Here is a 25,819-nt window from a genome sequence, read left to right as displayed (position 1 = left end):
CACGTGAACATGAGCGGCCACATCCGCTACTCCAAGAAGATCGGTCTCGGCTTCAAGACCCCCAAGGCGGCCGTCAACGGCAAGTACATCGACCGCAAGTGCCCCTTCACCAGCAACGTGTCCATCCGTGGCCGCATTCTTCGCGGCGTGGTGCACTCCACCAAGATGAAGCGCTCCATCGTCATTCGCCGCGACTACCTGCACTTCATCCGCAAGTACCAGCGTTACCAGAAGCGCCACCGCAGTCTGACGGTGCACTGCAGCCCCTGCTTCGACCCCAAGCCTGGAGATGAGGTGGTGGTCGGCCAGTGCCGCCCGCTGAGCAAGACGATCCGCTACAACGTGCTGGAGGTTGTCAGCAAGTCCGCCGCGGACAAGCTTGGCAAGCGGTTCTCCAAGAATTGATCGGCTTGCGCCACTGAACTCGAAGGTTACTTTTTTGTTTTGTTTCCTTTTACTGCGTAATTTATTTCATTTTTATTTTATTTTTTTCTCTTCCTCGCTTCTTTTGTTGCGGCGTGGATGGAGCGGCGCCCCCCACCAGCGGCTGCCCTCCCTCCCCCTCGCTCTCTCTCCCTCTCAGAAACATTTCCTGCCGCTGCGGGCAGTCCGTTGGACTGGCGCACGCACTTACATGCGGCTTCTTTGCCTCTCCTGTCTTCCTCTCGTTGGGTGCAACACCGTAGAGATCTGCCGTGACGGCGAATAAAGCTGCAAGCAAAGTCACCTTTTCACCATACGCACCGATGAGTCTGACCACGAAGACGTTTGAGGGAACCGTGCGCTGCGAGTGGTTTCAGTCCCCGGCCCGCGTGAGCTTCTGCTTCTACGTGCGCGATCGCCAAGAGGGGGATGTCCGGGTGGAGGTGGAGACACAGTCCTTGACGGTGACGATCCGCCTCGACGCGTCAGGGCGCGAGTACCAGTACACCGTTAACCGCCTCTACGCCCCGCTTGCCGGCGAGGCCCCGGCGGTGAACGTGCGGGCAGCGAAGGTTGAGGTGTCGCTGAAGAAGGCATCTGAGCTGCAGTGGCCGGCGCTGGAAGCGCCCGACGATGGCCCCAGCGCGCCGCCGCAGGTAGCCGCTCCGGCACCGACTGCCAGCGCCGACCCGCCGGCGTCAGCGGGGGAACTGAAGTACCCAAACAGTCGCGGGAAGGACTGGAGCTCCTGGAGGCTCGAGGACGAGGAGGCGAAGCCGGAGGGGGACCAGGCGCTGAATGCGCTCTTCCAGCAGATATACAGCAACGGCTCCGATGAGCAGCGCCGGGCAATGATGAAGTCTTTCCTGGAGAGCAACGGCACTGTTCTGTCAACAAATTGGGAGGACGTGGGAAGCCGCGAGGTGAAGGCGGAGCCCCCCGCAGGGATGGAGGCGAAGCCCTACAACTAATGAAACTGTTGGAAGCCGCCGGTACGAGTGAGAGTCCCCCTGCGACGCCGTGCTCTTCATATGGACCTTCATTTTGGTACTTTATTGCTGTTTTTGGGCTTTTTTTTTTCGTCACCTTTTTTTGTTTTCTATGAGAAAATATTCCTGTTTATTATTCTGTCGTGATTTATCGTTGCCGCCGTCATGGGCCTTTTTCTTTAGGTGTTTTCGAAGGCCCCACACTGCGGAGGGAGTTCGCGTCGTTGGCCGCTTCCTTCGCTCCACGGGGGCCTTCTGTGGAGGTGCCTGCATGCTTCTGTCCTCGATTGCGTTGCCCCTCTTTCGCTCTTCCTTTCCTTCCCCTCCCTGTTGGCGTCGGGGATTTTTGATCCTCCGCAGGTGCAAGGAAGGTGTCCAACTGGGCGGCGCACTGAGTAGGGGGGTGGGGTGGGGGGGAGGGGCGGTAGAAGACCTCGGCGGAAGACACTGGCGGCGGCAGCGGCGATGCAGCCACTGCGCGGGGCGGGCGAGCAGAGCTGCCCGGAGCGAGAGGAGGCGGGGCCCCGCGTGAAGGATCGAGAAGGTTCGCAGGACGTGGATTCATACCTGCAGAAGTGCCGACGGCGGTGCGTGGAGGCGGGGCTGGGAAACAATACTGTGCGCCGCGCAGTCTGGGGGCACGTGGTGCTTGGCCACGACAGAGCGAAGCCGATGCCGGCGGTGCGAGGCGCCCACTCACTGGGCAGCAGCCAGGGCCCCTCCAGTGAGACGAGTGCGGACACGCCACTGCCGGGCGACGCAGCCGCGGAGTCTGAAGCAGAGGAAGGGGACGGAGACGATAGCAAAACGGTGGATTCGCGGGAGCTGCCAGACAACTGCGCCTCGCGCGTCATCCAGGTCGATGTGCAGAGGTCGCTTTGGCAGCTCTACGGCGACGCCTCAAAGCGGGACGCGATGCGCCGGGTGTTGGAGGACCTTTTGCAGCGTGTGCTCTCTAATAATACCGAGCGGCACTACTATCAGGGATTGCACGAGCTCGTGGGCTTCGTCATGTATGTCACGGAGGGAGCCTCCATGAATGTCGTGTTTGCCGTCTGCGAGCGACTGCTGCAGGTGCAATGGAGATCGTTTAGTGACAAGGAGCTCAGGCAATCGGAGTCGATGCTCTACGCGGTGCATGCGCTGCTGGCAGAGGAGGACACGGAGCTTGCGACCACGTTAGAGGCCTGCGGCGTCGCCCCCGAATCGCACTACGCCGTGGGTTGGATCATCACCTGGTATACGCACGTTTGCGAGGAAAACAGGGTTCTCGCCCGTCTGTTTGATTTTCTTCTGGCGCACGCAGACGAGAACACCGTCGTGTTCTTCACCGCCGCCCTGCTGCTGCACGAGAGGGAACGCATCATGGGGTACGTCCGAGAGGCGCGCGACGCCGCCGCGGAGTACGAGGACAACCTGATGGTCATGGCCAGCGTGTACAAGAAGCTGACGCGACTCCCGAAGGACGTTTTAACCATGAAAAATTCTGCGGCCGTTGAGGAAATCTTGAGCGGAACTCTTGCGCTTCACAAGAAGCATTCAACGTGCGTTCAACAGGCGCGGGAGAGGTTTCTTCACGGTGGCGTGAATAAACACGGGATGCTGACAGACAAACGCACCCGAAACTCGGCGCTGAAGTTGCTCTGGTCTCTCCTGTTCCGTGAGTGGCGCCGGCCGTGGAAGGATAGCCGCATCTCAGGGCCTTTGATGGGCGCCGTACTACTCGCTGTGGCCGCCATGGCACTGAGCGCGACAAATTCTGCTTTCGTTCAACGACTCTTGCACGGGTATTTTCCTCTCGGCGAGTGATACGGGTCAGAAGCGCGCCCCGCGGACTCCGCCTGTGTTTGCCCGTTTTTGGGGCGTACGAATGTGCCTGCGGATGGCCCGCCTCTGCTGCAGGTTGTTTTTTCTTTTCTTTTCTTTTTGCTTTGGTGCAGCCGCCTTTTCCTTCTTGCTGTTGCAAGGCAAACATGTTTGTGCGGATAATAGGGCCCTGTAGCTCTTTTCTCTCTCTCTCTCTCTCTCTTTGTGCGTGTGTGTGTGTGTGTCTGTTTGTGTGCATGCATATGCGTGTGTAATGTGTGCACTGCTGCTCTTGTTTGTTGCGGGCGTGTCTTCTTTTTATTTTTTATTTTTTTGCTTTGTTTTTTTTTCTTCCCTCTTCATCCTGGCGCAGGAAGAGGACGGAAGTGGGAGGGGGTTGCCGCGTTCATGCGTGGTGAGACGGGGCTGCTGGTTCTGGCCGCGCCGCTGGTGTGGTGGCCCTCGGCTGAGGAGCTGCACCAGCACCCGCTTGACGCACGTCGCACGTTCTTCTCCGCCGTCACAAGCGCCGGCGTTGCCGTGGGCGCGGCGGACCGCGTGGTGGGTCTGTCGCGTCTCGGCACAAGCGTCATGTTCTCCGGCGTCCTCGACGGGTCCTCCGCGCGGGTGTATGACCCGTTCAGCGGTGCGGAGGTTACTCTGGCGGTGCGCACGCCGCCTAGCGAGCAGGCGCTTGCCTCCGGCGCCTCGCTGCAGTCCCTTGCGGAGGCGGATCGCGTGCGCGTCGAGGCGGCGGCCGTGGAAGCCGGCGCGGCGCTGTGCCCCCCGGCGGAGATGAGTGACCCCCTTTGCGAGAGGCACGTCGCAGCTGCGGTGCGCCACATCCTCCACTACCTGCAGCGGGCGCGGCTGCCAGGGGTGTGCTCGGTTCTCTTTACGGGCGAACACGGTGTCGGGAAGACGCACACAATGCGGCGTGTGGCGCAGCAGTTTCCCTCTGTCGTGGATGCGCAGGGCGTTAGACACGTGGTGGAGCGCCGCGACCTCGGCGTCGACCGTCTGCTGCAGTTGAATGAGCAGGAGGCTGTAACGATGCTCCGCCGCATGTTTGCCGTTCCACCGGTGGCGTCGTCAAGCGGCGCCGAGGCCGTCCTGCTGCTGTTGACGCTTGACGCAGTTGACTTGCTGTGGAGCGACGCAAACCTGTTGGTGGCGCTTGTGTCGCATCAGCTTTGCGCTCTGCTTGATGAGCTGCGGGAGCCGGCGGGCGCGGCACACGCACACTTTCACCTCGTGCTGCTCGCCACGGCCAACACCACCACTTCACTCCCTGCGGCGCTGCTCACGCGACTTTCCTCGCGGGTTGTGCACGTCACGCCCCCGTCGCTGCAGGAGCGGCAGGGTTGCATTGACAGGCATAGTGCCTCGTCTAGTTTTCCGCCGGCGGTGCGGCGGAGGGTGGCCGAGTTACTCGCAGGGTATACGGCCGGGCAGCTGGCGGCGTTGCAAGAGGGGGAGACGCTGCCGCAAATGCTGGAGCGCGAGGCGGTCTCTGGCGGGCGGCAGGCGGAGGTCGAGGGACGTGAGGCGCAGGCGGAGCGGCTTGACGCCTACCGCGGCCTCATTGGGCTGGACGCCGTTGTCCGTGAGCTTGAGGAGTTCGTCGTGTGGCCGCTGCTCCATCTCCGGCTGCTGCGCCGCTGCGGGGTGATGGTGCCGAGGGGCGTTGTTGTGTGCGGCCCGGCAGGCAGTGGAAAGACGGCGCTCCTGAAGGCGCTGGCGCGGCGCCTGCGGTCGGAGGCCGCGCGTGGGGTGCACGTGACGCTTGTCGACGGCCTCGCGCTGATCGAGAAGGAGGTGGGGCGGACGGAGAAGAACATCGCCGCGCTCTTCGCCGCCGCGCGGGCGACGTCGCCCACCGCCCTGTTCCTCGACAACATCGACAGCCTGGCGCCTCCGCGCGGCCGGCAGACGGGCGAGGTTTCGAACGCGGCCGACCGCGCCCTCAGCACGCTGCTGACGGAGATGGACGGCATCAGCAACCGCCACGGAGACGGCGACGTCGTGTTTGTCGTGGCGTCCGCGCCACACTTCGCCGCGCTCGACCCCGCCATCAGCCGCCCCGGCCGCCTCGACCTCCGGCTGGAGCTCCCGCTCCCGACGGCGGCGGAGCTGCGCGGGCACGTCGTGTGGCGCATCATGGCGTGCGTGGCGGAGTGCGGCGGCGCGGACGCGGCGGCAGACGCGGGGACGACGGCGGCGCGCGTGGAGGCAGACGTGGCGCGGTGGATGGGCACGCGGCGCGTCACGGTGGCGGAGGCAAACGCCTTCGTCCGCGAGGTCGTCCTGTGCATGCTGGAGGCGTCCTCAAATGCTCCGCTGGATCGACTGTGGGAGGCGCTGCGGAGGGCCGCCGCCTGGTAAGGGCACGTTTGCCCGTGTTTGACTGCGCCCCGCTTACTTCCCTGCTGGTGCCGGAATTCCCGCCGCCTCATTTCTTTTTTTTTTGTTGTGTGTGTGTGTTTTCTGTTTTTGTTTGTGTTGCTGCAGTTGTTTCTTCACACACTTCTTTTTTTTTTTCGTTGTTGTTGCGGCCTGTGTGTGCGTGCGTGTGCCCTCGTCTTCGCCGTGTGGCCGCAGAACGCGATAGCACCCTGCAGCGATGGGCTCGCTGCAGCGCCCGGCGGCGAAGGAGTCGCGGCTGCAGGCGCGGATGGCCGCGCGCTACCAGCACGCGCTCGGTACCTTCCACGACGGCGTGCGGGAGTTCAACAAGCGGCTCGACGAGGAGCAGGTGCTGCGGCTGGCGGACCTGAAGGAGTTCCTGCAGCGCAGCCACGACGAGTGCGCTGCGGCGCTGCAGGCGGAGACGACGCGCGTGGAGTCGCACAAAAATCAGCTCGCGCAGCCCCCCGTGGGCGACGCGGAGGATCTTCTGCAGCCCTTCACGGACGACTACCACAAGGGCGAGGTCCGCATAGACGAGAGCAAGCCGCGGCTGCGGGCGGAGCGCCAGCGCCTGCTTTCGCTCTGCGTCGAGGTGCGCAACTCGTACCAGTCGCGCGTGGACGCCATCACCAGCTGCGAGGAAGGCATGGAGGCGCGTGAACAGGAAAGGCGTGAGGGGCTGAAGCGGTTGCTTGTAGAGTTTGTGGAGAACCTCACAAAGATCAGCTACACAAGCATCGGCGCCTCCCACGTCTTGGCGCAGCGAGCGATTCACGACATCAACGAGCACCTCTGCAAAAATCACACCAGCAGGAGGACCCTCTTGGCGCAGCTGCGCTGCCGGGAGATGCTGCGGCAGCGGCACTACAGCCGAAAGCTGGCCGAGGTGTACGGCACCTCGCTGGAACTCATGATGAGCAGTGGCCTGCGCTGGGCAACGACGCTGCTGCAGACGGCATACTTCCGCCGCCCGCAGTGCCGCATGCAGGCGATTGAACAAATGAGCCGACTGGTCAGCAGCATACGGCGGGACGGGACGCAGTTTCTGGAAAACGTGGCGACGACGGTGCAGTCGCTGCGCCGCGCGCGGGAGCCGCTGCCGACGGAGTGCGGCCAAGTCTGCGGCGGGACTCTGCCGGATGGCTGGCTGCGCAGCTTCGACGGTGGCCTCTTCTCGCCGGTCTTCCCAGTGAGCCCGTCGGAGGTGACGGTGGAGTGGCGCGTCAAGGCGAACGTGCTGGTGCGCAACACCCTGGTGCAGTGCGCCTGCGCCGCGGAGGAGGCCCGGATTGCGGAGCGGCAGTTGTGTGCGGAGGCGGAGGTGATCCTCACCGAGCTGCACGCCCTCGTGCGCTGGATCTGCGAGCCGGAGGCGTACGAGGCGGAGACGCTGGCGCAGGCCTCGCTGCAGGGCGTGGATGCGGTGTACACCCGCTTCACCGCTGCGAATCCCGCGCTGCAGGCACAACTTAGCGCTGAGGTTGACGCACGCGTGCTGCCGCTGCTGTCGACGATACGGCGCGAGAGCGCGTGGTTCACCGCCGCGGTGGAGGCAGAGCTAAACGGCCAGCACGCGGCGCTTGAGGGCCTGCTGCTGACCGGTCCGATCAACGTCCTGCTCACCTTTGAGAAGGCGACCGACGCGTTGGAGGAGACGGCGACGAAAGCCCTGGGATTCATTCGCGCCGGCTTTGCCGCCCTCTACGAGGCCCGCAAGGACCACGACGACGACCTTCACCACGTCGAGTTGGAGCTCGCGCGGAAGCAGAACGAGCTGCGGCACGCGGCCACCGTGGAGGCGGCGGAAGTGCTTTTTGTCGAGTGCCTCGCCGTGCTGGATCGCATCGCGGCGCAGCACACGAATTTCCAGCGCTACACTGCGCAGTCGCTGCAGCGCGTGACGCAGGAGGGGAAGGCGGAGATGGAGCAGCGCTGCGCCAGGCTGCTGCTGCTCTTTGGCCTGGAGAGCGAGGAGGCCTGCCTGCGGCGCGAGCGCGAGGCGGCGGAGGCGGCGGCAGCAGCAGCCGCAGCGGCGGCAGAGGCGGCGGCGGCGACGACGAAGCGGGGCCGCGCGAAGGAGGTGGTGGTGGAACCCGAGAGCGAGAGCGAGAGCGACGCGGAGCCGGCGCCGTCGTACCCCACCCTCACTGCGGTGGACGGGCAGCTGTACTACATCGTCGGGCCCATGGCGCTGGGCGACAGGCCGCCCGCTGCGCCGTCGCCGCCGTCGCCGCCGTCGCCGCAGCATCAGCTGCCGAATAAGCGTGGCCTTGGCGGCGACGGCGGCGACGGCGACGGCCACCGCCCCACGACGCCGGGCGGGAAACGGCGGTCGCAGCTCGCGCACGCGCAGCGAGGCGGCAAAAAGGGGAAGGGCGGGACGGCGCGGGGCGAAAGCAGCGGAAACTCCCCGCGATCGTCCGCGCTGCCGACGGCTGCGCCGCCGCCCGCCTTCCTGCAAACGTACGAGTCGCTGCTGAAGGCCACGCTGCAGGAGGACGCCGCGGCGCCGTCGCTCTCGTCAGCCACCGTGGAGGAGTGGCGCGAAATGCTGCGGGTCGAGGTGCTCAACTGGACCGTGCACCTTCGCCACACCTCCATGGAGCATGTGCGGAAGCAGTGCAACGCCCAGAGGTCTGCAATCGACGCGGAGACGAATGAAATCCTGCGGCACCACCGCCGTCGCCCCGCCACAGTGCAGTCCGATGATTACGAGGGGCGCATCCGCGAGCTTGAGACGACGCAGGTGAAGAAGGAGAATCACTGCGCCCGCCTGCGGGAGCGCCTTGCGATGCTGGAAAACGCCTGGTCTTCTATTGAGGCGGGCGACCAGGCGGAGGCCCAGGACGCCCAGCTCTTCGAGCAGCTGCAGGAATTTGAGAAGCTCGCTCCGAAGGCAAACACGGCGAACGCGCTGATGTCGCAGGAGCGGAACTTTGCCTCCCTCGTCGCCGCCTCCCTGGAGACGCACACAACTCGCTACCACGGTATCATGGTGGACGTGGCGAAGCAAAAGGAGGTGCTGGAGTCTGAGTGCCACAATTACCTCCTCAGCTGCGGGAAGCCTGTCCCGGGGGACCTCGACGAGCTTGAGGACACCAGCGCCTGGGAGGACGCGAATGACAGCAGCTGCAAGCAGGTCATTGAGACCCTGCTGCGACTGCACGGCGCAGCGAAGGCGCTCAAGGAGAAACTCAGCTCGGAGCGCGACCGCCATGTGCGACACTTGGACGCGGCGAGGTCCAGCTACACGGTGGTGTTCGAGCAGAACTTGGGGGAGCTGCAGCTGCTGGCGCGGCTGCAGGAGATTCTGTCGCGGCTCAAGGTTCAGGTGCACTCCCTCATGACGCTCTCGGAGACAAGCGAGGCGAAGATCGAGGAGACTTTGAAGGAGTTGGAGGAACGTCTCGCCGTCCCTCTCGTGTCGTACGACTTTTCCAGCGCGCTGGCGGAGCTCGCGGGTAGGGAGTACGGCGCCTCTTTCACCACGGAGGAGTCGCGCACGCTGCCTCCCGTTGGCAGCCCCTCCGCCCCCTCCTCCCCGCTCACGCCGTCGATGCAGCCCGTCGCGAGAGGGGCGGGGGCCGCGGCGGCGACGCTCTCGGAGGACACCACGGGCGAGGTGGAGGCCGAGCTGAGCGAGCGGCTGGCGGAGGTGAAGATCGACGTTGAGCGGCAGATCCGCGCGAGCGACCCGTCGAAGGTGCTGCGGCTGCTGGACCACATTCGCGAGATTGTCTATGTGCGCGGGCGGCACCTGGACTGCCTTCAGTACGGCGTGGAGCTCCTTAACGTGCCGCAGGAGAACTACATTGAGCCCCGCCTTGGCGCCAAGGCCGACGCGGCAGTGGAAGACGCGGCTGCTCCCGCGGCGGGGGCGGGGGCAACGGCAACGGCAACGGCAACGGCAACCGTCGCCTTGTCTAAGCAGGGACGCGCCCGGAACAAGTCGAGGTTGTCGGCATCGCCAAGTTCCATGATGGCCGCGCTCTACACAACAACGGAGCCCCCCGAAGTTCTCCCGGCGGAGCAACAGGTAAAAAATTGGCTGGCGACGGCCAGGTCTCAGGTTGAGCATGTCACGGAGCAGCACTTCACCGTGTGTCCACCGCCGCTCGTGCGCCGATTGCCCGGCATGGCGGGCGGGCACCTGCAGGACGTGATGGAGATGTGCGACAGGGTGTGTGACCAACAGCAGCGGCGGGTCGCGCGGCACGTGGTGCAGGCGACGCGGCGCTACCGGGAGCAGGTGCATCGCCTCTTCGCGGCCTTGCAGCGGATCCCTAGCTACCTGGTCAATTCGACGTACAATTTGTCCTCCATGGCGCTCGAGCGACGGGTCGCGACGGTGTTTGACGTCTTTGCCGGCTTTTACGGCGAGTCTGACGCGCTTCGCTCGATGCACGACCGCCTCGTCAAGGTCACCCTCGCATCGAACTACAACCGCGACAAACTGAGTGCGCTCTCCGGTGCCGAGCGCACCCGGCAGACCGTGACGCAGGCAACCATCGAAAAGCTTTGGGGCTACGCGCTGCGTGAGATAGAGGATGCGGCCGCCATGCACGCCGCACGGAGCATCAATGTAACCAACAATTTCTTTGCCTTTCTTCGGGGAGTTGTGACGCCGGAGAGTTTAAAGCCCGCCGTCGACGACGCGGGCGACGGGCACCACCGGGGGCTGCGCGGCCTGCTGCGTCTCAAGGCGCGTGAGGACCGCGGGAAGGAGGCGCAGCAGCAGCAGCAGCAGCAGCCGTCGACGAAGCGTGAACGGCGGCTGCGTGAGACGATGACGCGCCACTCCGTCACCGGCACATCCTCGGGCGGCAAAAAGGCGGAGTCCACCTCGGCGGCTGCCGCGGAGTCGGTGAGCGGGCAGCTGCCCACCCCAGCGCTGCTGGAGGTGGAGCAAGGCCGCGTCCCGCTGCATGCCTTGCGGCCGGTGGAGGCCTTCAACGCCGAGCACCCGAGCGCCGCCGTCCCCGTCCCGAACAGCGACGTTGCCCCTGCGTTTGCCCGCGTCTCACTAGTGACGCGGCTGCAGACGCAGGCAGCCGGCCGACGACAGAAGAAGGAGACCGTCAGCACGCCGGTGGTCGATGAGCGGGCGCTGATGGTGAGCATTCTTGCGCCTGAAACACCGCTGCACACGGAGATCGCAAGGCTGACGCAGCAATCGGTGGAGCAGTTTAACAGCGCCTCCTCGGGCGCCGTAGGCAAGGCGAGCGACACCTTCCAGAAGTGGACAGAGCATGAGGTGCGGTGGCAAGAGACCTGGGGGGCATCCATGAAGCGTCTAAAATGGTAGACTTCAGTTCCCTTGCTCTTGACTTTCCTATCTCTCTCTCCCTCTCTATCTACTTGTTTCTCACCGCCATTGTAATTGCTCCCTTTTATCATGTACACAAGAACAATGAAGCTACGCAGAGCACGTACATATATGCATATACATATAGATATATGCCTATCTCTGTGTGTGTATCTGTGCCATGCCTCTAGCACCAGTTCTCTCCCCCTCCCTCTCTCTCACTGATTCACGCATTCTTCCTTCCTTCTTGGGTTCCAAGCTGAGGAGAACGGTTTATTTCTTCTTTGTATGATGCGCAGGGGCGGGAGCCGTAGTGCGTGTTTGTGCAACCCTCTCTTTTCTCCCGCGCTTTCCTGCTTGCTCCGGTCCCTTCCACAAGCCCTCAGTCGAGAGTAGTTTCTGTGTGAGTTGCACCGTTTTATGGGGCACGAGGACGGCACGAATTGGCTCCTGTTGCTGCTCGAGCGGCTCCGGCGCGCCGCCGCCCAGCTAAAGGTCAGGCCAGCAAGTGACCAGGACCAGGCGGAGTATGCTGCGGCGGTGCAACTTCTCGAGCTCCGGGTGCTGGCGCTAGGGGGCGATGAGTGGCGGGCCTTGGCGGCGAGCGGCGCCGTCGCCGCGGTGGTTGGCTTCGCGGTGGAGAGCGTATTGGAGGACCCGCTCTCGGGCTTCGCCGTCGAGGCCTGGGCGGGGGCCCTGGACGCGCTGCTGGCGCGGGCGAAGCCGGCTGTCGGCGCCGCCCAGCACGTCCCGCGGCTGTGGGACGCGGCGAAGCAGTTGGCGAGGGATCGCGGCGGCAGCAACGCCACACTCCAAGCCGCGCTGACGCTCCTGCGGGTGGTTCTCAAGCGATGCCCGGCAAACGTTGACTGCGTCCCGCGGCAGAACCTTCCCCACCCCGTGAAGACAGCGGCTGTCGCGCCGCGGTTGGCCGCCCTGGAGCTCCTTCCATACCTCATTCTACAGTCCCACAAATACAATGAGCAGCAGCAGCAACAACAACAACAACAATATCCGCAGGAGGAGAGGACTGGCAGCCCGACGCCGTCGTCGCTGCTGCTGCCGCCGCCGCGGCCGCTACTGGCCGCGGCTTGGCTAGATTACCTGCGCAAAGCGGTGGCCTGCCCTCTTCCCCTGGTGCGAGAGAAGGGTGTGGAAAGCCTGTGTGTTTTGCTGAAGGGGTGCGTGGTGCCGGACACGGCCCAGTCCACCGCCATGCTGGACATGATGATGCGCCTCGCCGAGGGCGTCGGCATCTCTTGCAGGCTTGAAAACGACGTGGGCACGGCCATCGGGTGCTTACTGGCCGCCACGCAGCATGGAAGTGACTGGACACACTTCGCCGCAGCAACTGACGCGGAAGCCGCGGATATTATTAGGCATTTATTTAACCCTAGTGCAATAAACCACGCGACGCAGCGCGTCCTTTCAGTGGCCATCGGGGAACTTTTGCTGCAGACTGTCTCGTTGGATTCCATGGAGAGGGCTGTGGGCTGCTTTTTGAGCTGCTGCAGCCGGTCCCGCACGATGACCGCAGGTACATGCCGCCCATTGTTGCTCGGGCGGTGCTGCTTTGGGCGTCACGCATGAACTCCGACCTTATTCGTGGGACCGTTGTGACGAGTCTCCTACGCTTTCTTGACGCCTCCTGTGGGAAGAGCGTCGCACACACCGCGTTGTTGTGCGTCACGGGTGTGGTTCGCATGGTTGTTGCGACGAGCGAGTTTGCGGCGGCGCTTTGGGCGCAGCTGCTGCAGGTTCCAGTGCGTTACCCATCCCTTCTGCAGGTAACAAGCGAAGCCATGGCGTGTCTGGCGCACCAGAACGAGATCTGTAGCCGGGCGTTGTTGCGCAAGTTATACGCTGCAGCTGGTGAGATGGAACCCGATGAGCCAATGCCACCTGTCGTTGCCCTGCACGCAAAGGCACTCCTCGCCATGCCGGCAGATTTTCTGCGGCGGCCGTGCGTATTGGAGACCCTGCTTGCGCTTGTCGCCACGCTTAGTATTGAGGTCCCACCCCCGGAGGTGGAGGCGGTTTTTTTGCGGCGCGTGGAGTACTTTAATCGACTTGCGCTTCTGCTCCTCAAGCATCAGCGTGGTCGCTTCTCCCCCGCCACTGTCGCCAACGTGCAGACGTCGGTGCGGGTGTTTCTGAGTCTGCTTGTCAGCAATCCGTCCGGCACGCCGCAGTACGCGCGTGCGGCGGGCTCCGCCTGTGCCGTGCTCGTGGAGGTGGGGGCTTCAGACATTGAGCTGAAGCTCGTCGTGGCGCTCTTGGAGACGCTTGACGCCACCGGTGTGTCGTCGCAGCGGGCCGTGCGGGCTGCGGCGTACGCGCTGCTTACCGGGGCCTCCTGGTCGGCCTGCTCGGATGACATGGGCAAACACGGTGTCTTGATGCGGGCCCTTGCGGATGTGTCGGAGGCAAACCGCGACGGTCTGCCGTGCGCGGCGGAGGAACACGGCGACGCCGCCGAGGCGGAGGGCGCACGGCTCTTGGGTGCTGCGGCGGGGTGCCTTGACGACTACCAACGGCTCCTGCCGCCGACGGCGCAAAAGGCGCAGGCGCAAGCCACGTGGCGCGCGGTGTGTCTAATTTTTGCCGGCTGCACGGAGTGTGTGGGGGAGGGGTGCCGGCGGCGCGTGCTCGATTGCCTGCGGGGGTGGTGCGCCGCCGACGACGGCGACCCGGCGGTGACGGCGTGGAACGTGCTGTGCTGCCTCAACGGCATCTTCGCGCGCTGCGACGCCGCCTTTGAGTGGGTTGCCGCCGCAGCGACGGAGTGGTTTGCGTTCGTGGAGGGGCACTGGCTGTCGTCCGGGGTGTGGGCGGTACGGCTCGCGGCGGCGCAGCTGCTGGCACGCCTCGCGACCATCACCGGCCGGCGCGACGACTTCACCTCCGCTGCCGTGGCAAACTTCAACTCCGACGCGGACGCCCACCGCCTCAGCGGCGTCCTCCTCGCGCTTGGCGAGATGCACCGGGCCGACAGCGGCGCCACCGCCTCCATGGCGGTCTCGTTTGTGATGCGTGTGCTGAAGCAGCACGGCGTGTGTGGTGAGACAACCGTTGTGGCGGCGGCGCTGGTGGCAATGACCCGCATGGCGCCGCAGCACGCAGCGCAAGTCTATTCCGTCGTCTCCACCGTTTTGCTGCCGCAACTCCTGCTGCCTGCCACAACAGCAACCATCGACCCCTTCGTGCTGCTGCTCCTGCTCGAGCTGCTCTTGCTCGTGGTGCCGCAGATGCATGCCGTGACGCACGCCGGTGTGGGCGTCTGCGTTCGGGGCCTCGTACACGCCGTTCTCTCCTCACGCGCCCTCTCTGAGGAGTCCACCGGCGCCCTGCTGAACACCCTGCGCCTTGCCGCGTCGGGCCCCAAAGGCCCATCGATGGAGACGGCGCCAGCCGTCGCAGCTGCCTCCCCGCCCGTGCTGGACCTCCTCGACCTGAAGAAGGAGGTGGTGGGACTGCTGGAGGGCAGTGGTCGCTTTAATGAACTCGTGTCTCGCGCGGCGGCGGACACGCTGGCGGTTTGCTGCGGCGACGCCGCAACCGCCAATGTTGTTTGGGTGCCACTTCTGCGTCTGGCGCAGCTGATAGACGCCGCGGCGTCGCCTGAGACCCGCCAGGCGTGGGTGAGTGTGGCGCGCGCCGTTCTGCGCAGCGCAGACCGGGCGCACCTGGGCGTGTGCCTGGAGGAGATGGAGCTGATTATGCGCGGGAAACCGGCGCAGCAGCCCCACGGCATGGCAGGCGTCACGCCCGAGCCGCTGCGGAGGAGCAGCCGTGAGGAGGGAATGGGAGGGTTGCCGATGTCGAGGAAAATGAGGGGAAACGAGGCGAGGGACGCCGACGCCGCGAGGGCGGAGATGGTGACAAGCGAAGTGGGCGCCAAGCTAGCCGTCCTCTCGCTGATGACGGAAATGATGCAGCAGCCCCACCTCTGCGCGGCGTTGGAGGATGGTCTTCTGGCGCGTCACCTGCACTTGCTCTTCTCCTCCGTCTCACTCGTGGAGGTGGAGCCGCTGTTTATTCGGCCCGCGGCGGAGGCCCTGCTGGTCGTTCTGGAGACGTATGGCCAGCGTGCGAAGGACGCCGCCGCGCCGTTTCTGCTTCCCTGGCGCCTCGTGTTGGTGAGCGGCATGCGGCGCATCATCCAGCGCTCGCGCTGCTGCTGCGAGGAGGGCTGCCGTCTCGCGGAGAGCTTCATCGTGTGCAACTTGGCGGATGACGCCAGTGTGCTTCGGGTGGTTGCGGCCCTGGCGACGCTGCTGGAGACGCTGGAGGGGTGCGATGCGAATGACGACGCCGTCGCCCATGGCGGATGCGGACGCGTTGCCGTGGCGCTTGCGACGTGCCGCACGCGAGCGGCAGAGGCGCGCTGGCTGCAGGCAGACCAGGCGGCAGCGGAGGCACTCGCGTCGATGAGTGGGCAGGCGGCCGCGGCTTTGCTGTGCAACCAGCTGGTGACCTCGCTGGCCGTGATGCACGGATTTAAGCCGGCGTACGATATGGTCCCGACACCGCTGGACGACTGCGCTTACGCCACGCCCGTCGCCGCTCTTGGGGTGCTAGAGAACGTGTGCGCCACAGTGCAGGCGTTGGGCCCGACCCTCCGGCACACGGCCGGATGTCTCTTGTGTCTGCTGTTGTGCACCCCGGGCGTGGCGCTGCGTGGCATGCGGACGATTGTGCCCCTGCTCTCCACAACGCACCAGGAGGTAGTGCTGCGCACGGCGTTTGGGCTCCTCCTGCAGGAGGGTGCTGAGGCGCTGAGCGACGAAGATGCCACGCACGTGCTGGAGATGGCCGCGGCCGCCAACTGTGAGAAGTGTGCGGCTGACGTTGAGGCACTCCTGCTGGCGCTGGCAGCGCAGCAGCGCCTCTGCGTGGGCGCTCTCGCCAGCCTGCGTCTGGCCGCCGAGGCGTCTTGCAGCGTTGAGTGTATGAACCTCGTTCTTCGGTCCCTCGACGTGGACGTGTTAGTGGCGAGCAGCGAGCCCACAGCGACCACGGCGGCGTATGTGCAGCAACTCTCGGAGGAGGAGCGACGGGGGCTGGCGCGCGCGAGCGTGTGTGGCTTTTTGCTTCTGCAACTCATTTCTCCCGCCGACGATTCGCCGCTGCTCTTTGCGGGGTCGCATGTGATGGAGGCCACACTCGCGCGCCTGATGGAGGCGTTGGCGCAAAGCGCCGACCCTTTGGGGTTGCTGCGGCGTGTGTTTCCGGCGATGTCTCACGATGTGCGTCTGTGCGGCGCAGTGCTGACGGCGTGTTCCTCGGCACTTCGCCCTGCGCTGCGGCGTCGGTGGACGCCGTGCGTGCAGCACGCCCTGCTTTGCCTCATTCACGCGGAAACGCTGCAGCAGGAGGAGCACAGCCCGCGGGTGCTGGAGCGCGTCCGCCTCTTCATCCGCGCCCTGCTGATGTTGGCGACGGTGACCGCGCACGGTGACGCTGCGGACGAATTGGGCTCCCGCTACCCGGACGCCTGCGCCGCGCTGACGCAGCAGCTGATGCGCCTCTACGCGGGCGAGCTGAGGACCGTCATTCAGTCCCTTGGAAGCGAAGAGGCGGCGGTGCTGCGGCGACTCATGCAGCGGCAGGGCCGCGGCGAGGCACCGCGCGAGCCGGCTGCAGCGGCGGGTGGAGCGGCGCCGCCAGCGCGCGCAGCGGCATCCGTCCCGCAGCGTCTAACCATCAACCTGTCGTCGTACACTTGAGCGCACAGCAAGAGTTGCGGCCGCCCGCACACCGCCCAGAGAGAGAGAGAGAGATGAAAAAAAAAAGGGGGTGGGTAGTTGTCGGCGCCGTCTAGGAAAGGCGAGGCTGCACGCGCGCCCCAACCTGCCCTCTTACGATGGTGGGGAGTGCGGGAATTTTGACTGGTTCAATGGGGTCCCTTGCCTTCCCTTGTTTTCTTTCTTTCTCTTTTTTTATTTTTTTTTGTTTTACTTTCTTCGTGCCTGCATTCGGGCAGTTGGAAGGAGGTGGGAGGGCTCTCTGGCCTTGACGGCGCCCGTCCCTGCAGCCGCGGCGCGGGAGTTGCCCACAGGCAGGGCGGGGCGCAGGCGGGGATGTTGGCTCTGTGCTCCGCCAACGCCGGCCTGCAGCCCGCAGACGACGGCCCGCTGCGGGAGGTGGAGCGTCTCTTCTCCAACAGCGACGGCCTTCTGGCGGCGCTGCAGGAGTGTCTGGCACGCTGGGGACGCGATGCGGCACCGCCGGCCGAGTTGTTGTCGCTGCTGCAGCACGCGCGACGGTACACCGCGTTGGGCGGCCTCTCGGGGGACGCGACAGCCACCCGCGACATGTTATCCGCCACACTGACGCTCATTGTGCGCCGGGCAGTGAAACTCGAGGCGGAGGGCGCGTGCCCCTGCGACGGCGCCGTGATGAGCGGCGTGGAGGGGCTGCAGCCAGAGACACCCATCACGCACGAAATCATAGACGCGGCGTCGGCGACGATCTCCAACTGCTGCGGCGGTACCACACGGCACGATGCCGACATGCTGTTCTGGGTGCGGCTCCGCGGTGAGGTGGTGCGCGTTGTGTTTGGGTTCGCCGACTACGCCGCGGGGGAGACGGGGGCGAGGCTCTGGCCGGGCTCCGTGGCCCTTGCACTTTACCTCGTGGAGAAGCTGGGCGTCGTGCTGCACTCGATCTCCGCCACCGAAGAGGGCCGTCCGCTGCGAACTATTGAGCTCGGCTGCGGCCCCGCGCTGGTGTCGCTTGTGCTCGCCAGTCGTCTCTCACGGGAGCCGGCGTGGCTGCGCCGCACGTGGCTCGATGTTACCGACATCTCGCCCGCCGTGGTGGAGGAGGTTCGACGCTCCTTCACGTTGCGCAATGGGCCGGAATTGGCCGCCCTCTTCGAAGCAACGGAGGAAGTGGGACGCGGCGCGGCCGTGCGGGCGTTTTGCCTGGACTTCGCGTCTATTCCCGAGGCCATGTGTGGGCAGTACGACCTGGTACTGGGCAGCGACATTGTGTACGACCACACCATCGCCAGCCACGTGGCCCCGGCCCTTGTGCGACTTCTGCGTGCTGGCGGAATGGCCTTCCTGTGTTGCGAGCGGCACCGCGATGGGATGTTCTCCTTTGTCGACACCATTCAGGCAACGATGGCGGGGTCGCTGGAGGTGGTGGCGAATCACGCGGATGCGCAGGCGGTACTGCGGCAGCTGCAGATGATCCCCGGGCTCACGTCTACGACGTGCTCGCTGGTGGTGCTGCGTCGCCGCTGATCGCGAGCGCCGCCCGTTGGGCCACCGGCCCGCCAAAGAGGAGTGCGCTTGCGTGTTTCTATTTGCAATGTGTTTGTTGATAATTTTATTTTTGCTGCTCCTGCTGGGGCTCCTCTCCCTCTTTCTCTCTGTGTCGTTTGTTGTTGTTGTTGGTTTCTTTCAGCCCCTGTTGCTGCACTGCGGGGGGCCGTTTTGGCACGCCCGCACGCGCCTGTTTTTTCCACCTCCTCCTCCTCCTCCGCGGCCCGCCGTCGCCTTCACCGACACACCGGCGCCAGTCCGCACATCCATCGAAGGAGCCAAAGGGCCTGCGAGGCGTGCGTGTGTTTTTTGTTTTTTTTCTCTCTTGGCGGGGAGGGGAAAAGCAAAAAGGCTACACACGTACATAATACATAACATATATATATATATATACTTTTTTGTTTGTTTTCTTGCGTTTTTTTTTTACTTTGCGACAGACACACACACGCCTGCCCGGCGACCGCCGTCTCAGTGTGGGGAGGGGCCGATAGAAGAAGCGAGAGCGGGAGGTGCGGCCGCCGGTGATGCTTCCAGCCGCCACCCGTGAGGAGGCGGTGCGGTGGGGCACGCTGCTGCACGACGCGTTGCACACCGTAGGGCTCGCCCCAACCCCCGCCGTGGTGGCGGCGCTCAACGCCCTCACGTCGTACGCGGCGTCCCCGCTCACGCTCTACAGCGACCCGGTGACGGGCGCCCGCGCAGCCAAGTCGTACGGCGGTCTCCTGCTCGCCCTGCACGCGGCGACGTCGTCGTGGCCGACGGAGGTGCTGGAGCGTCTTGCGCCTCCGCCCGTGCGCATCAGCGGCCGCGACGTTGCCGTGAGCGGGCCGGCGATGGAGATGTTTGTCGTCTTGTACGACGCCGCCGTCAGCAACTGCAACGCGGGCATGGCTGCGATGGAGCGTGTGCGGGCAAATTACGCCCGCTGTGCGACGCGCAGCGCGTGCGCGGGCCTGTCCCCCAGCGGGGACACGAAGGCGGCGTTCAAGAGCTTCCAACTCGGGGCCGAGCTCGCGGCGCACGGGGAGCAGGCGTTGGCGGAGGAGTCGGACAAACTGCTCTCGCCCGCGGACTGCTACCTCGTCCAGCAGAACTTTGACTTCCGCACCCTCCGCGAGATGGCGGAGTTGTGCATGGCGGTCGCGAAATACGCGCACGCCACCCTCTCCGGCGCCGTCGCGAAGAAGCACGACGCCCTTGCGAAGCTCGCCTACAGCGCGTACGCGGTACGGCTTCCTGCGGCCCACACCTCGGAGTCGCTCCGTTTCCTGCCGCCGCTGCTACTCGCGGCGTACCACCGCCACCGGGCGGAGCACTACAACAACGCGGCGCGGGTGCCTGACATGTCGCTTGTGCTTGGCCACATTGCCTACGCCCGGAAGCTCGTGGAGGAAGTAGAGCAGGAGCTCGCGCGCAGCGTGGCGGCCTCGGCGGCGTCGAAGGGAAAGACGAGACAGAGCGGCGGCTGGCAGCTGCTTGGGCGGTTGAGCGCCACGCTTGTAGGCTCCCAGGCGGCAAAAGCCGACGCCGCTGACACCGACGCTGACAGCTCGCCGGCGCAGTCCTTTAGAAAACTGGCGGAACTGCTGGAGGGGTCGGATCTTCTGCGGGTGTTTCCGCTTGCCCCCGCGCTCCTCCGCGACATCCCCACGCTGCACGACAGGTACCAGCACGAGAACAACGTCGTCTACTACGTGCGACCGGCACGGGAGGAGGACGTCATCGCGGATGCCCCCGAGGTCGAGGCCGAGGCGCTCAGCTCCACCGGCCCTCCCGCCGCGTACGTACCCCTGGCCACCAAACTCTCAGCAGACATGACAAAGTTCGGCGAGCTGCCGGCTGAGGAAGCGTTGCGGGACTTACTGCAGCAGCAGGCGGCGACCCGCGGCATGCGGGACGGCGTGCAGAAGCAGCTGGAGGAGCTTCAGGGGCTAATCCATAAGATGGAGTTGGCGTTGCTCTTGCCGTCCAGTGTGGAGTCGGAGTTGGCCGCGCTTGAGGCGATGCTGCACCGCGACAGAGGCGTCGTCGTGACGCTTGACGAACGCTTCGAGGAGGCGTACGAGTCCGTCGCGCAGGCCCTGCAGCGGTGCGAGAGGACGAACGAGGAGTTGTGTCGTGTGAAGAAGGAGAACCGTGGCAAAGACGCCGGCGGTGCGGTGGGGACAACCACGCTGCGGCAGCGCGAGCGGGCGTGGCACAAGAAGGCAGACGCTGTGCGCGCCGCTGTTGCGAAGGAGCTGCCGTGTTGCCGCAAGGCGGTGTTGCGTGAGGCACTGCTGCTCCCCACCGGGGCGGCGCTGCGCCTGTGCATCGCACAAGCCAAACTTGCGGTGTCGAGAGCGAAGGAGACACTGGCGTGGGACGCCGCCCCCAATGATGCCTTCGCCGTGCACTTGGCGGAGCTCAGAGGCGTGAGGAAGGAGTCCGTTGCTGTGCTAGAGCAGATGGCCCCGCTCTGCACACCGAATCGCTGGAGGCGCGTGGCGGGGGCGCTCTCCAACGCGGCGGAGGTCATCACCGCGGCGGAGGAATTTGTGGAGGCGGCGGAGGCGGAGACGCACCTGACGGAGAAGCTGCGGGACCACGTCGCCGTCAAAGTGCGGCGCCCGCCGCCGCCTGAGCGCGTCGTCAGCCCCGAGTCGCGGCGGCAGCGGCAGATGCCCGGCGCCCTCCCCTCAAGGGCGGTGGGAAGGCCCCCCAAGCGCGCTCGCCCCTCTGAGTCGCAAAGCGACGAGGAAGAGGAGGAGGCAGAGGAGGAGGAGGAAGAGGAGGAGGAGGAAGAGGGAAAAGCGGTCGAGTTGCCGCTGCGACAACAACGAAGGCGAGGGCCCCGAAAGGCGGGCAGAAAAACGGGGCAGCCGGCGGAGGACCGCGCACCCCCCGCGCCGTCGCGGACGGCCAAAGCGGCGGCGCGCAATGCGGGCACGGCCGAAGTGACACCCGGCAGTGCGACGGTGCGCGTCCCCGAGGCGATCGCCTCCGCGTCGCTGCTGGAGCGCCTTCGGCGTCGACGCCAGGAGTTGGAGGGGGAAGAGGAGGAAGCAAAGGAAGAAGCAGAAGGCTCCGGCAGGGGCGTGGGCAAAGGGGAGAAGGGCGGCGGAAGACGAGGGCGGCGGTAGTGCCTGTCGCCACGAAGCTGAGGGCGCCGAGTCCACCTCGCTGTCACTGCCCCCCGCGCGGAGCGTGTGAGTGGGAACCGAGAGACAAAAACGGGGGAAGGGGACGGCTAATGGAGCGACGTAGAGGCCCAAAGAACGAAGAATAAAAAGCTGTGGCGGTGGTGGTGGTGGTGCTAGCGCCCAATAACGACATGCGGTCGCCCTCATTGACCTTTCTTTCGTTGGTTTCTTTGTCGCTGTGCCTGTGTGCAACCTCTCCATCTCCTTTTCTCCCGCAGTGGTAGGGCGGAAGGGCGGGAAGTGGCAGGGTCTGGGCGCACGAGCGGGGGGCGGAGGTGTGTTATGGTACTGCAGCACCTCGATCTGCTGCGGCGGAAGCGCATCGTGCTCGCCTCTGCCTCGCCGCGTCGGCGGGAGATACTCGAGCGGACGGGGCTGCGCCACTTCGAGGTGTGCGTGTCGGGCTTTGCGGAGAACCTTCCCAAGGCCAACTTCACCTGCGGCGGGGACTACGCGCTGTGCACCGCCCGGCACAAGGCGGAGGACGTTGTGCGTCAGCTGCAGCAGCCGCAGCGGGCCCTCGCGGGCACGGGCGGGAGGAGAAGCAGCTCCGACCCCCCGCCACCGTTCGACCTCCTCATCGCGGCGGACACGGTGGTCACCATGCCGGCGCCAGATGGCGGGGTTGCGATTATCGAAAAGCCCTCCACGGCGGAGGCGGCGGCGGCGATGCTGCGCCGCTTCTCCGGCGCGCAACACGAGGTGTGGAGCGGCGTCGTGCTGGTGGTGCGTGACGAGGCGAGCGGCGCGGGGCTGCACTGGCGCGAGGTGAAGGTGTGCACGACCGTTACTTTTGCGCCGCTCGTGGAGGAGGAGATCGCCGCGTACGCGGCGGACCGCCGCCACTGGCAGGGGAAGGCCGGCGGCTACGGCATTCAGGACGCCGCGGCGTGCCTCATTGCTGCGATTGAGGGCGACTACTACAACGTGATGGGGCTCCCGCTGCAGGCGGTGTGCGCGGAGTTGGACCGACTCATCCGCGACGGCATCGTGCGGTGACGGTCGGCGGGGGAGGGGGGTGGGGCGACAGACGCCAAAGTGAGCGACGAAAGGAGGAACAATAAAAAGGCAGCTGACTTCTGTATCTCTCCCTCTTCCTTTTTCTATTTCTCTCCCTCTTTCTCTCTCGACTCCGCTGAGCGGGAGGGTGACTTGCCCGTTACTTCTCGCCGATGCCTCCTCTTTCCTTTCTCCCTCCATTTGCCCCGCTGTTCATCCTCTTGGTTTTTTTTTTGCTGCTGCTGCTGCTCTCGTGGCGTGCCTCGCAGCACCCGCGTGGCGGACGGCGTCTCACAGCTGCAGGGAATGGGCAACACGTGTGTGCCACAACAGGGGCTGCGCTTCAAGAACTTTGTCGTCGCCGTCTTCACGCAGGACCCGCAGCACGGGTCTGTGCGGGATGCGTTCGGCAACCTTAAGGACTACGTCGCCAGCAACCCCGAGCGCATCCCGCGCGTCTGCCGCAAGATCTCGAAGCTGCTGGTCATCCCCCTCAGGCGGCACAAGGTGCACCGCGTCATGGTGGGGGTGCAGATGCTGCGGGACCTAATCGCCCAGTCCGACGACGTGGGCGGATTTGTGCCGCACTGCATTAGCATTTGCTCCATGCTGCTCTCCCACTACACCGTGGAGTACCGCGTCGGTGCCGCGGATGTGTTAGCCATTTTGTGTTACAAACTGTCCCGCCGCGTGGACGTCGAGCACTCCTGTCGTCTGCTAACGGACAGCCAGGAAAAGCTGCTCCCCCCGCTGGAGAAGATGTGTCTAGAGACCATCGACAATGACGATGCCGCCACACTGCGGTGTCGCTACGCCGCAATTGTGGCGCTAGGGAACGTTATATATTGTCTACATGGCGCCTTGGCAGATATTGCTGGTCGCCAGAAGGTAGCCTTCTTGCAAAACCTTTTCAACGCAATGCGTGCTGGGGGTGAGTCACAGTGGCCCAAGCACGATCCCCCCGTGGTGCTCCTGCAGCACATCAAAAGTGGCCCATTCGACAGCGTTGCACTTCCCACCGAGCCGAGGCAGCGGGATCTTGCGTGCATCAGCGCAGCGTCGTGGGGCATAGGCGCGGTGGTTGGACGCGTGTCAACCGCCGGAATATATCAATTTCTGCAGCTTGTCTTGGAGTTCATCGCGTCCTGCGACGGATGGTCGGTGCCGGGGTTCGCGAGTGTCACGTTGCGGTCATTGGCGCGGGCGTTGGAGTGGCGACCGCAGCAGCTCGGCTTCAGTGTATGCCAGTGCCTCTGTGAGATGGTCATGGCGCCCCGAAAAAAGGAAGAGGAGACGGCGAAGGTGCAGGAGGGCGTACTTCGTGCCCTCATCGTCTGCACGCACGAAGTACGCATGACAGGCGGGCGTCCACAGCTGCTGTTCGAGTTGCTCTGCAAATGTATGAGCAGGCCCAACCAGACGGAGGACTACAACAACCTCCTCCTCCAGCTGCTGGCGACGCTCATGTACACAACCCACAGGTGGCGCAATGCTCCGCGGCTGCACCTCCTCCTCGTGGGGCTCTTGGGTGCGTGCCAGGAGCCGACGTCGAAGAACGTGATGCGAGGGCTGCGCGCCCTGGCAGTGGCCGCGCCGTACGTGCGAGCTGTTCCGCTAACCGACCGCACCGACATCAACTTCGCAGGCGCCATCGCGCCTTTCCTCGCGACACACGACGCGGCACAGACCTACGCCGCCCAGGTGCTAGTTGGCCTCCTTGCGGGGAAAATTCCACAGCAGGGCCCCGCCGCGGACGGCGGCGTCTTCGAGGCTGCGACGGAGATGGCGGAGCCGCCGCCGCCACTCGTAACGGACGAGCAGGACGTGGCTGTGGCGAAAAATTGGGTTCTGTCGCTTCTTGCCGGCGCGCGGCCGGTGACACCGACGTGCGTCATTGAGGTGGGGCGGGTGGTGGCGGCCGTGATGCAAAGCCGCGGCGCCGCCGCCTTGCCGTTTGTCCTCGCCGTCGTTTCACAGCTGCAGGCGTTTGTGGCGAACGACAAAAAAATTCCCGACCTCCACGTGGCGTGGGCGCATCTCTCGCTGGTGGTGCTCGTGAACTGCGGGGAGGTTCTCGCGCTGCCGCAGCTCTTGCGCTACGCGGCGGACTTGCTGCAGCAGCGCCGCCACCGCAGCGAGCTGGCCAAGCAGTTCAGCTCGCGACTGACGGACGGGGCTGTTGGGGCGCTGCACCTCGCCGGGGGCAGCAATATGCCGGAGGAGCCGCTGCGCAGTCAGCCGGCAAGTCACCCGCCGCTGACGCTTCTCATCTCCTTCGAGGCCGTCGCGGAGGCCATCGCGGGGGACGCCGGTGCGGCGGTGTACGCCGCCTTCGGCGCCCGGGCTGCGGCTGAGCTGAAGGCGGCCATCGTGGGCGCACTTTTGCGCCCCGACGCGGACGACGTCGGCACCCCGCCACCGACGCCGCGCGCCCGCGCCCGCGCCCAGTCCAGGCCCCACTTCAGCCTGGAGGCGCCGCGCCGGTGCCACGGCAACGAGGGTGCGTCCGTCACTGTTTCCGTCGTGGAAGGCGGTGCAGCGGCGGGGGATGCTGCTGCGCCTGCCGCCGCTCCCTCCTCCGGCAGGCGGGAGCTCTTCACGGGGAGGGCAAGGGACAGCATTGCCGGCCTCCTCGCACGCCACTGTGTTGTTGCGACGACGCAGCTGGGGCAACGGCACGCTCGCGACGCACTGCTCGCCCCCGCGATAGAGCGAAGGGAAAAAACCACGAATGCTGGGAAAACCGCGGCGGAGGCGGCAGCGGAGGACGCGGGTGCCGCAAAGAACGGCGCCACAGATTCTCGGGGGTTATACGCGGCGGCGGGTTCCTTTTGCAGGACACCCATCAGCCCCAACGCCCAGTCGACCCGGTCAAACCCGAAAACGCGCAACCATACGTTTGCCGACGATGGTAATGGCTTCTTAGACGGGCCACCCGACGTTGTCAGTGCTGATGCCAGAAAACGGCACAGTCGTGCCCACAGCAGCTGCAGCGTCTACAGCAACACGCACGGAGGTGCGGGGGAAAGAAGTGATGAGAGAGTTGCAGCGAAAAACGACAACGTTGCGGTAGCAGTGGGCAAGGACCGGCCAGTACGTAATTACGTTGATTTACTTTGAGCACGATGGGGGGTGGGGGAAGGCGTGGCTGCCGCCTCCTTTCCGCTTTTTTCTTTTTCTTTTTGCCTTTTTTTTTCCCGCAGCTGCGTCAGTGCGCTGGCTCCGCCACGTCGCCGTCTCGCGTCCTATGACTGCACTAACTTGTATCTTTCCGTCTATTATATACATGCATGCATGCAATAGTATGTATGTATGTGTGTGTGTGTGTGTATGTGTGTGTGTATGTGTGTGTGTGTGTGTGTGTGTCCATTTCCCCCCCCCCTTCCGTCTCCCCGGCTGCTTCTGCCGCCGCTGTAATTTGAGTGATGGCAG

At 65.0% G+C, this 25,819-nt stretch overlaps 11 protein-coding genes across 11 annotated transcripts, besides 17 other annotated features; all 11 read left to right on the top strand.

Moving 5' to 3' along the window:
• On the top strand, nucleotides 1–405 carry Tco025E_04574 (small subunit ribosomal protein S11e; the record flags this gene model as incomplete). The annotated part of the gene is made up of 1 exon (XM_029371484.1): nucleotides 1–405. A coding segment is annotated over one exon (405 nt), but the record flags the coding sequence as incomplete, so codon positions are not given.
• A 32-nt stretch (nucleotides 406–437) lies between these two features.
• Nucleotides 438–492: a microsatellite.
• Nucleotides 493–550: 58 nt separating this feature from the next.
• Nucleotides 551–579: a sequence feature (GA-rich).
• Nucleotides 580–746: 167 nt separating this feature from the next.
• Tco025E_04573 (phosphatase-like protein) lies at nucleotides 747–1,394 on the top strand (the record flags this gene model as incomplete). The annotated part of the gene is made up of 1 exon (XM_029371483.1): nucleotides 747–1,394. The coding sequence occupies one exon, from the start codon at nucleotides 747–749 to the stop codon at nucleotides 1,392–1,394; it is 648 nt and encodes a 215-aa protein (XP_029228422.1).
• Nucleotides 1,395–1,810: 416 nt separating this feature from the next.
• Nucleotides 1,811–1,837: a microsatellite.
• Nucleotides 1,838–1,877: 40 nt separating this feature from the next.
• Nucleotides 1,878–3,221, top strand: Tco025E_04572 (GTPase activating protein of Rab-like GTPase; the record flags this gene model as incomplete). Its single annotated transcript, XM_029371482.1, has 1 exon — nucleotides 1,878–3,221. The coding sequence occupies one exon, from the start codon at nucleotides 1,878–1,880 to the stop codon at nucleotides 3,219–3,221; it is 1,344 nt and encodes a 447-aa protein (XP_029228421.1).
• A 94-nt stretch (nucleotides 3,222–3,315) lies between these two features.
• Nucleotides 3,316–3,376: a sequence feature (A-rich).
• Nucleotides 3,377–3,414: 38 nt separating this feature from the next.
• Nucleotides 3,415–3,441: a microsatellite.
• Nucleotide 3,442: 1 nt separating this feature from the next.
• Nucleotides 3,443–3,499: a microsatellite.
• A 31-nt stretch (nucleotides 3,500–3,530) lies between these two features.
• Nucleotides 3,531–3,571: a sequence feature (A-rich).
• Nucleotides 3,572–3,626: 55 nt separating this feature from the next.
• Tco025E_04571 (putative cell division cycle protein) lies at nucleotides 3,627–5,603 on the top strand (the record flags this gene model as incomplete). The annotated part of the gene is made up of 1 exon (XM_029371481.1): nucleotides 3,627–5,603. The coding sequence occupies one exon, from the start codon at nucleotides 3,627–3,629 to the stop codon at nucleotides 5,601–5,603; it is 1,977 nt and encodes a 658-aa protein (XP_029228420.1).
• Nucleotides 5,604–5,673: 70 nt separating this feature from the next.
• Nucleotides 5,674–5,717: a sequence feature (GA-rich).
• A 124-nt stretch (nucleotides 5,718–5,841) lies between these two features.
• On the top strand, nucleotides 5,842–10,932 carry Tco025E_04570 (uncharacterized protein; the record flags this gene model as incomplete). Its single annotated transcript, XM_029371480.1, has 1 exon — nucleotides 5,842–10,932. The coding sequence occupies one exon, from the start codon at nucleotides 5,842–5,844 to the stop codon at nucleotides 10,930–10,932; it is 5,091 nt and encodes a 1,696-aa protein (XP_029228419.1).
• A 27-nt stretch (nucleotides 10,933–10,959) lies between these two features.
• Nucleotides 10,960–10,983: a microsatellite.
• Nucleotides 10,984–11,352: 369 nt separating this feature from the next.
• Tco025E_04569 (uncharacterized protein) lies at nucleotides 11,353–12,522 on the top strand (the record flags this gene model as incomplete). The annotated part of the gene is made up of 1 exon (XM_029371479.1): nucleotides 11,353–12,522. The coding sequence occupies one exon, from the start codon at nucleotides 11,353–11,355 to the stop codon at nucleotides 12,520–12,522; it is 1,170 nt and encodes a 389-aa protein (XP_029228418.1).
• Nucleotides 12,519–16,661, top strand: Tco025E_04568 (uncharacterized protein; the record flags this gene model as incomplete). Its single annotated transcript, XM_029371478.1, has 1 exon — nucleotides 12,519–16,661. One exon carries the CDS (start codon nucleotides 12,519–12,521, stop codon nucleotides 16,659–16,661), a length of 4,143 nt encoding a protein of 1,380 aa, XP_029228417.1.
• A 37-nt stretch (nucleotides 16,662–16,698) lies between these two features.
• Nucleotides 16,699–16,715: a microsatellite.
• Nucleotides 16,716–16,855: 140 nt separating this feature from the next.
• Nucleotides 16,856–16,899: a sequence feature (GA-rich).
• A 116-nt stretch (nucleotides 16,900–17,015) lies between these two features.
• On the top strand, nucleotides 17,016–18,185 carry Tco025E_04567 (uncharacterized protein; the record flags this gene model as incomplete). The annotated part of the gene is made up of 1 exon (XM_029371477.1): nucleotides 17,016–18,185. The coding sequence occupies one exon, from the start codon at nucleotides 17,016–17,018 to the stop codon at nucleotides 18,183–18,185; it is 1,170 nt and encodes a 389-aa protein (XP_029228416.1).
• Nucleotides 18,186–18,404: 219 nt separating this feature from the next.
• Nucleotides 18,405–18,425: a microsatellite.
• A 142-nt stretch (nucleotides 18,426–18,567) lies between these two features.
• Nucleotides 18,568–18,599: a microsatellite.
• Nucleotides 18,600–18,730: 131 nt separating this feature from the next.
• On the top strand, nucleotides 18,731–21,328 carry Tco025E_04566 (uncharacterized protein; the record flags this gene model as incomplete). Its single annotated transcript, XM_029371476.1, has 1 exon — nucleotides 18,731–21,328. One exon carries the CDS (start codon nucleotides 18,731–18,733, stop codon nucleotides 21,326–21,328), a length of 2,598 nt encoding a protein of 865 aa, XP_029228415.1.
• A 152-nt stretch (nucleotides 21,329–21,480) lies between these two features.
• Nucleotides 21,481–21,501: a microsatellite.
• A 169-nt stretch (nucleotides 21,502–21,670) lies between these two features.
• Nucleotides 21,671–22,387, top strand: Tco025E_04565 (septum formation inhibitor, Maf-like protein; the record flags this gene model as incomplete). Its single annotated transcript, XM_029371475.1, has 1 exon — nucleotides 21,671–22,387. The coding sequence occupies one exon, from the start codon at nucleotides 21,671–21,673 to the stop codon at nucleotides 22,385–22,387; it is 717 nt and encodes a 238-aa protein (XP_029228414.1).
• Nucleotides 22,388–22,465: 78 nt separating this feature from the next.
• Nucleotides 22,466–22,516: a sequence feature (A-rich).
• A 177-nt stretch (nucleotides 22,517–22,693) lies between these two features.
• Tco025E_04564 (uncharacterized protein) lies at nucleotides 22,694–25,507 on the top strand (the record flags this gene model as incomplete). Its single annotated transcript, XM_029371474.1, has 1 exon — nucleotides 22,694–25,507. One exon carries the CDS (start codon nucleotides 22,694–22,696, stop codon nucleotides 25,505–25,507), a length of 2,814 nt encoding a protein of 937 aa, XP_029228413.1.
• A 46-nt stretch (nucleotides 25,508–25,553) lies between these two features.
• Nucleotides 25,554–25,583: a sequence feature (A-rich).
• A 117-nt stretch (nucleotides 25,584–25,700) lies between these two features.
• Nucleotides 25,701–25,753: a microsatellite.
• Between the last annotated feature and the right edge of the window lie 66 nt (nucleotides 25,754–25,819).

The sequence above is a fragment of the Trypanosoma conorhini genome (genome assembly GCF_003719485.1).
Source record: "Trypanosoma conorhini strain 025E chromosome Unknown Tco_14.4_contig_00237, whole genome shotgun sequence".
Taxonomy (NCBI): Eukaryota; Euglenozoa; class Kinetoplastea; order Trypanosomatida; family Trypanosomatidae; genus Trypanosoma; species Trypanosoma conorhini.
Note: the sequence above shows the minus strand (reverse complement) of the source record. Positions and strands in the feature narration are given on the sequence as shown.